The sequence below is a fragment of the Tetrao urogallus genome (genome assembly GCF_951394365.1).
Source record: "Tetrao urogallus genome assembly, chromosome: 9".
NCBI lineage: Eukaryota > Metazoa > Chordata > Aves > Galliformes > Phasianidae > Tetrao > Tetrao urogallus.
Genome location: NC_136822.1, coordinates 8,861,266 through 8,869,828, shown reverse-complemented (window position 1 = coordinate 8,869,828; position 8,563 = coordinate 8,861,266). Strand labels below are relative to the sequence as shown.

General features: G+C 37.3%; 1 protein-coding gene across 1 annotated transcript in view; it reads right to left on the bottom strand.

Annotated features, from left to right (window-relative positions):
• Nucleotides 1-2,292: 2,292 nt before the first annotated feature.
• Nucleotides 2,293-8,563, bottom strand: part of COL4A3 (collagen type IV alpha 3 chain) — a gene marked incomplete at its 3' end in the record, with an annotated part of 56,673 nt that continues 50,402 nt past the window's right edge. Inside the window, exons 46-52 of the mRNA XM_079539900.1 lie at nucleotides 8,404-8,523; nucleotides 7,450-7,548; nucleotides 6,709-6,921; nucleotides 5,916-6,093; nucleotides 4,728-4,842; nucleotides 3,233-3,405; nucleotides 2,293-2,377 (exon numbers count right to left, since the gene is read on the bottom strand). Of these exons, the coding sequence (XP_079396026.1) occupies nucleotides 2,293-2,377; nucleotides 3,233-3,405; nucleotides 4,728-4,842; nucleotides 5,916-6,093; nucleotides 6,709-6,921; nucleotides 7,450-7,548; nucleotides 8,404-8,523 (983 nt within the window). The remainder of the gene's footprint in view (nucleotides 2,378-3,232; nucleotides 3,406-4,727; nucleotides 4,843-5,915; nucleotides 6,094-6,708; nucleotides 6,922-7,449; nucleotides 7,549-8,403; nucleotides 8,524-8,563) is intronic.

Here is an 8,563-nt window from a genome sequence, read left to right as displayed (position 1 = left end):
GCGTAGCAAAAGGACAGGAGGTAGTGGTTTTAAACTAAAAGAAGGCAGATTTAGATTAGGGATTAGGAAAAAATTCTTCACTGCGGGGGTGGTGAGGCACCAGAAGAGGTTGCCCAGAGAAGCTGTGGATGCTCCGTAGCTGTGGGCAACATGATCTGATGGAAGGTGTCCCTGCCCGTGGCAGGAGAGGTGGAACTAAATGATCTTTAAGGTCCCTTTCATTTTGTGATTCTATGAGACATAACACATTGTAACATACTTCTGACTTTATAACCACAGTCCCTTCTCTTTATACTTTACCTTCTACTGAACATTTCCAGCAGTCTTTAATGTTACACATCTACTTATATCCTGTATTTTGCTAGTAAGCTTTACAATTGAGTCATCAGTTATACACAGTATACAGTGGCTGTGTGTGACTACACTGAGCCTTAATTAAAAATATCTTAACAAGCAAAGGGCATAAATTTTACTTTGAGTATTTAAAGAAATTTCAGAGCTTATAGTAAAAAAATCTAACAAGGGACTGTCTTAAAACCCCTCCATCACCAAACCTTATTTAAATGAAAGACTAAATATTAACTTGACATTGATACCTTCTTATCAGTAGTGCATTTGCATAGAGATTCTTCATAAAAACCTGCAAATTCACAATTATACCTTGCAAACATACAACTGTTCAAGCTAACAGTACTTTTAAAATATTCATTTAGTTCATGGAAATGGTATCTTCAAGTCACCTCCATCAGAAGATAATGACATGAAACACAGATGAAACGTTCATAGTTAGATTAACACTGAAAATTCAAACAGACAAACATAATGCAAGTATTTTAACAGAAACAATACAAACTTTCACTGGCTTAAAAAAAGATCTGAAGGAGAAATCTTGGCTATTTCAGTGTATTGCTCTACCTTACATTTAAAATGGTATATTTACAGAACTCTTCAGATGAATTAGGCTTCTACTATAAAACTAAATACTGGAATTCTGATAATTTGTGCAAGTATTAAAATATTAACATTTTAAATGTTAACATTACAATTTTAAATAGCCTTGCAAGTGCAATGTTACAAATATTTTTTAAAAATCGGAGCTACAATTTTATATAAGTTATATGAGTAAATGAAAGTGCTTTTCAAGTATTCATGTTCATTTGCAGTTGGGTTCTCTTGTTAAGTCAGTGCTCAGTGGTACAATTTAAGTATCAATCTTGTTTCAGTTTTGGATGCATGAATTTAACTGGATGGAATAAATGAAATCTGAAGGAGTTTGTGCTCAATATTTCAAAATAGTATATAATTCATGATCAATATTTCAGAGTTGAATATTAAGAAAATGAAATACAGATTACTTCCTGGAGGCTCTGTAATAACCCAGTAATGCTGTGGGAGCTTCTTAACCACAGAGTCATTGTAAATTCTGCTGATTTCTTAAATTATGATATGCTAAATGTTTGTTCTTTAGTAGAGACAAAACCATGGGAACAAAATAAAGCTCAATACTATCAAGTTCTGAAGAATTTTTAAGATCCCATAATCTATGTCAAAAGCATGGTGTCTAAAGAAGGTTTTCTTACACTTTCAATTAGGCAGCACTTAGCTGAAGTCACTCGAGAGCACAGCCAGTGCACATCAGCACTGTAGTGTCTACCCAGTGCACAGTGTAGCTTCCTTCCTGGCTAGCTGGAAGTCATTCTTATTGCAGTGACACAAATAATACTGTATGCCTGTTTCCCAGCCAAGGAAAGGTGAGCTAAGTGGGGAAATGCTTGTTTATTAGACAAGAAAACCAAGCCAAACCAACCCTAAATTAATCAATATGTATTTAAAAGTGCACTGAAAATATTTCATATCGAACCTGTCTCTCATAAGTGCTGGATTTTCATCTTAAATTATACCTGCTTTGAACACTGATCATCTGTAAGCTGATATTAGAGCATTTTGTTTGTCTTTGCCATTTGAAAAGCACACGACGAGGCACCATTAATGTCCTTCATTAAAGACTGGCAATACCACAGATTTTATCATGAAGATGCAGCTTAGAGATGACAGTCTGCAGGGTCTTCTCCAAAACTGTGTCATTACAAGCTTAATCCAACAAAGTGCTTTGTAATTTGCCAAAGACAAAAGTCAAACTGTTGCCCTACCTCACCACAGTGCTGCACTGGCAAGCATAGTTTTCTTTCCAGGTGCATTTCCATTGGACTTTAATAAATTATAGCTCTCCAAATTTAAGCAATTCTTTGCAATAAAAGCAGGGTTTCATGCTCTGTCAAGACTGGCCATTGTTTATACTGGTCTCTTCATGCAGACCTGACAACGGCTGATGACGTTTTCTAGTTCTCCTGCTTTCAATGTCTGTGGCATAGGTTTCCTAAAAGAAAGAAAACATTTACTTTTTGTTATTGCTGTTAAAAACTAGGGAGAGGTGATGAAACTCTGTATACGGAATGAAGTTCAAAAAGGCTAACTTCAAGATCCGGAAGATAGGTTGAGGCAATCCTGAGCAAAAATCCAAGATGAGTAGAAAATAGATTGAGAGGAGCCCTGAGGAGGAGGACTTGAAGTTGTTGGTTGAGGAAAAGCTCAAGGTGACCTGGCGTCGTGTGCTTGCAGCCCAGAAAGCCAACTGTAACCATGGCTACATCAAAGCAAGTGTGAACAGCAGGGTGAGGGAGGTGCTCCTCTCTTTCTGCTCTGCTCTCTACAGACTCCACCTCAAGTTTTGGGTTCACCCCTGGGGATCCCAACAACGTAAGGACATGGGTAAGGGCTTTAAATTGAGAAAGGGTAGATTTAGGTTAGATATAAGGAAGAAATTCTGCACTATGAGGGTAGTGAGGCATCAGAACAGGTTGCTTAGAGAAGACATGGATGCCCCATTTGTAGAAACGTTCAAGGCCGGGCTGGATAGGGCTTTGAGCAATCTGATGTAGTGGGAAGTGTCATTACCCATGACTGGAGAGCTGGAACAAGATGGTCTTTATGGTCCTTTCCATGCCAAGCCATTCTATGACTATGAATCAGATGTTTGTCTCACTTTAGGTCTCTTTGTGCTATGTAATGACCATAAACCTGATAAATGGGGATGTCTAATTTGATGGGAATTACTAGGGGAGACTTTGCTTGTTATGTAGGCAGTTACTGGCTTGTAAGCCATCTGCAGCATGGATGCAATGTGCATAGGTGAAGGAAGTAGGGCTGAGGCTGCTGAGAAAGCACAGTTTACCTGAACATTCTTCTTGGATTTAGTGATGCCAACCAGAAGCTGTAGGAGTTTGTGTAGTAGTTGCACGTCCCCCTGCCATGGCACTCTATGAATGGGATGGCTCGAAATTCTTCCAGACAAGATCCAGGAGACGCCAGTGCTTGGCCAGAAGCTTCTGAGCCAGCACTTGTATACTGTAACAACCAATCAATGCTTTTAGAGGAGAACTTTTGCATCAGCTTTTAGTAAACTGCAGGCAAAAAAAAATCTCTGAAGTTTATCATATGTTCTGTGCCATATCTTGGACAAGACAAAAATTAGCATAGATTAGTTTTATCAGACTCACAATGAAGTACAGAAACTTTATGAAAATTCAAGCATAGTTATGCTATTTCTTAGTTCTTGCAAAGGCCTTTTTCTGCTCTAAGAAAAGCCTTAAAATGTAAACGAGCAAAATGTCTATAAAATAGCTGGCTTCCATCCATTTGAGGGCTACAGTAACTGAATTACAAATAAGCTAAATTTCATCTTGTGTGTGTTGCTCCCATTCATATTTTTGTTAAATTGATTCCTTCTCCAAACACAAAAAAAACAAAGAATGCATTTTCATTCTCTGATTCTCTGACAATGCTTGTAGAAAGAGCTCTACAACAATTTATGACAGCAGAATATTTGCTGGAAAAATACATTTAAATTTGATGATGTTTGAAAAGACTGTAATTTAGCCAGAAGCTGAGAAAATTTTTTTTCCCCAAAGATGTTTATTATAACTTAGGGCCAAATGACAGGAGCGACAACAAATTCCACACTAAAAGGACTTTCCATCATGCAACAAACAAACAAAAACAAACCAAACCAATCAGACCTTTGAAGAGGGATTTTTATTTCTGTCTCTTACCCTCATTTGCTGGCATCCCTATGGTATGCCTCAGTCATGGATAACAAAGATGAAGTGCCACTCCCCTGGTATAGATACACCCCTTATTCCCATTCTCAGATCTCACCTTGCAAGCACATTATTTACTTTCTTCACTAATATCTCATTATGGCACCAAAATTGCTGAAGCAGTCCTCTGTAGAGAGTGTACTGCATTTGTTTTGATTTTAGCTTTCTATGAAGATTGGCCCAAAGACCTGAATTACAAGAAGAACTGCCAGGCATAGTAGCAGGTAGCTTATTTCTGTGCATCTGTGGTCAGGACTGCTTTAACCACCCCAGGCCCCAAACCTGTCCTCCCAAGAGCTCAGCAGAACACATGAGTGTGCAGTTATTTTTGTGAGACTAAAATCCAGTTGTTTTCCTTTCATTATGCCCCCTTTTCCTTCTGCCACTTATTTCCTGACAGATCGGAATAGTTGTTTCTATGCTTTTGTCATTAAATAAGAGTTAATAGAATTATTGTCTCATTCCAGGCAAAGAAAAAAAATTAGCCATTATTAAGACACAAACATAGATGAAAATGCTACTGAAAGTGAGATGAAGGAAAATGAGTATTTCCAGTGTTTTTATCTTTACCATAACAAAAGAAAATCCCTTCCAGAGAGATATCCAGCCTCCTGGACATGCAGGAACTGCAGTTGTTTGGCTGTGAACTGCTATTACCATTGCAGGTCCTTCACAGACAATGCATCTGTAAGAAGAAGCACGCATGCATTCAGTGCAGAGTGAGGGAAAATATGTAAGCAGACCAAAAGCTGCATCTGCTATGATACTAGCTACCCAAATCTAGGGCTCACTAGAAATACTGTACCTCACTTACATTTCTGCTGTTGAATGAGGAGATCAGTAAATTGAAGGTAATCCAAATACCCTTTTTTGCAATATCTATTAGACAGAAGTTGGTGAAAGATAAGAACTAATTCCAGAGCATTTGACTTTCCTAATACTGCCTTTACCAAAGTAACACTCTAAATTTTACTTTCATCACGTGCTCATTATTTTATGTTGCTATGGTTTAGATCAAAGTTCTGTACCTTTATTCACTAGTATGAAATTTAAAAAATACTTTATTTCCTAAATGCAAAAAGTCTGAAGCTGAGCTACTAGATTGCAACAACTGTGTAGAGCAGACTAGAAGGAAGAATTGAAAGCTTGCCTTCCTATTTTTTGTTTTTCTAATCCTGGTCTTTTAAAGCTTTCCCCCTTAAGAGGCTCTTATCTTTTTCAGGCATCCTAAAGCAAATGAAAAGGTTCGCATTTATACGAGGGTGTTTTATAGCAGAGACCCTTCAGCTCCAGTTTATAATGTTCTTCAACAACTACAGTAAATTTATTAGATGTAATTGGAAACAGAAATTGACTTGTACTGTATTACAAACATTGAAACTGTCATTATGCCACTTTAGCCTGCTTCTAATATATATGACATGAGTATTAAAAATATGTGTGTATGTGCATGTGTGCATATATACCTCTACGTCATTACGAGCAGTAGAACTGTTTTCCCTTTTCTCATGTCAGCTACACTAATTAAGCCTGTGGCAGTACCTTACCTATAATCTAACTTTTCTCAGAGAATACTGAATATCCGATATATTCAGATGAGTAATAAAAAAAATACATAAATTAATTAAAAAAATCAAGCAATTATAAAAAATGCTTCTATTTACTGAGGTAAAGGTGCTTCTCTAAGATTTATTGTTCAAAATAACTTGCACTCTGTGTGGCTGCTGGCCAGAAAAACTAAAATTCTTATACTCTTACCTGCTTATATGGGGCTCTAGTGCTTTACCAGAAATTGGTGCCATGTCTACTGGCATTGCTGTTGCAGTTGACAGCCAGTATGAATAGTCATTGCGAGAAGCAAAACTGCACACATCGTTGGTATTGCAGAATAAGAATGGCATGGTGGTAAATCTCTGCAAGCAGCTACCAGCTGTTCCTGAAGTACAGAAGAGAGAAATTTGTGACAAATAGGAGACTATATTCAGCATGACAAAGGAGACCAGGGAAAAATTTTAAAAATTGATGACTATAAAGAGTTAAGGTCTATACAGTGAAACTGCATGAAATCAAAATACTTATCACATAGATAAAAGTAAGTATTTAAAAATCAAGGGCCAAGAACAAAATCTGTTAAAAATACTGTCTTACTGAATGATATCAGTCCTTGACACAATGGCAGGGATTAAACACAAGGTTATGAGGCCATTTCTGACACTATAGCACTCAATCTGTCATCCACAAAGCACTGTGCTCCCCTACACCTCATAATATTACTGTCAGCCCTACACAGATGCTACTGACATTTACACTAGGCATCTATTCAGAAGTAACCAAATTGCTCCTGAAAACATGTATGGAGAGCAAAACAAAGTATAGGAGAAGAAGGAAAGCTGTCTTTTGAATTGTGATTACTGAAATTTACTCAGAGCAGCAGACCACTGATAGTTGAAGCCAATGTTCATCTCAGACACAACGAGTTTGGTTTCATGAAGACAGCTTAGCATTACTGTACCCTACAGAAGGTGATATGAACATTTCACTAATATAGTACCAAGGTCTTGTCCATGCGCTCGTTCATTTCCTTGTACAAAAAGCAGTGAATAGCCAATGTAGATTTGTGATGTCCCAGGTGGGCATGAAGGAATCTTTGTTGATTGACTATGTCGAGTGAAGATAAAACCTCTTCTTGTTGGACCAGTGGTGGTAGTACCTGGTGATCCAGGCAATCCCTGTAGGCCAGGGAAGCCAATCAATCCAGGTTGCCCTGTGAAGGTGAAGCAAATATCATCATGTTCTTTGAATTCCTGCTTTACTTGAATTAGTGAAACCACTTGAAAGTAAGCAAAAGAAATTTAAATTAAAAATGAATAACAGTTTTTACTAGATTCATTAATTCCTTTGAATCTAGCTCACCTAGCTTTCCTTTTTGGACCTAGCTTTACTTTGCATCAGTTTGTGGCATTGTGAAAACTTTTTTTTTTTTTTTTTTTAAGTTTAAATTATTTAGTTTAAATATTCAAGTTGACATCATGTAAAGGCACACTGATTTGAACAGATTTTCAAGTGGGTGAGTAAATGTAGTTAGTAACAGAGGAGCACAGTCAAGGCACACTTTTATAAATGTTGCAAACTACTATTGCTGTTGTGAACATGAATCTGTTAAAAGCTAAGCATGCGCTACTGCAACTGTTACAGAATCTCAATATATGCCAAAAGAAGACTTGATGAAAATTGGGAATACAGTTTATTTATAATTTCAGTAGTAGTCAAACAGATGTCTGCTTTCTTGTACCTCTTTGTCCTGGAAATCCCCTGTCTCCTTTTGGACCAGGCTGTCCTGGTTGACCTGGACGACCAAAACTTCCTGGTAGACCTTTTACTCCTTTAGGTCCTAAATAGAAATCAAGAAAAACAGATTAATATAGCAGTATTATGCTAGACTTTAATAAATGAAATTAAAATCCCTCTGTGAATGTAGCTGTGTTAGAATAAGAACAGCAGTGCAAAGTTCACAAATGTTGGGTCTGTCCATAGTATTACTATCAGCATATTTCACATTAAGAAGATGACAAGGAAGTACTGAATATATTTAGAAAATGATTATTCTCATAAAGAACTTGTACATAAATCACAGCAAATAGCTTTTACTTTTTAGCATGTGTTAAACTATAGGAATATTTCAAAAACATAATAACAGGTCATAATCATGTTGTTCACAGTTCATAATACCATAAATAATGTAGCTCCTTTGTAAAACAAATTTAAGGAAGGTGTAAAAGAACAGTTATTTAATGTCTGCTTTGTTATGCCAGAGGGAATTTTGTCATTCCCGAGTCAGTCAGGTCCAAGACTCTGAGAAGTTCCCTCCTGGTGTGGAAAGCTGTGGTATGAGAACATGGTTGGTGGTTGAGATAACATCCACCTCATCTCACTTGATTCTTGTTCCCACGTTCCTCACAGCCATGGCAGGCTTCACTTCTACCATTTTTGTTGATTAGCCTTATACTGAGGGAAAAACTTGCACGCTCTTTGACTGCAGGTGTGGTGAGCAGATGGAATGGGCCAGGTTACAAATACAAGGTTGTTAACAAGGCAATAATAAAAATAACAAGAGTTATTTTAAAATTCTGAGACGTATTTTAAAAAATATATCAATTTTCTATCCAGCTGTGTGTTTTCCTGCCAAACTGAAATGTTCCATCGTATGAGACACACAAACATGTTCAGAGATAAAATTATAAACTACCTTGTAATCCAGGAATCCCTTGAACTCCTTGATCACCTGGTGTGCCTGGGATTCCTGGCAGTCCAGGAGGCCCCTTGCTCCCTGGGACAGAGAATATTCTCCCAGAGACACCAGGTGGACCTAGAAGAAAAATGTAATGAAGAACTCTTATGTTAAAAAC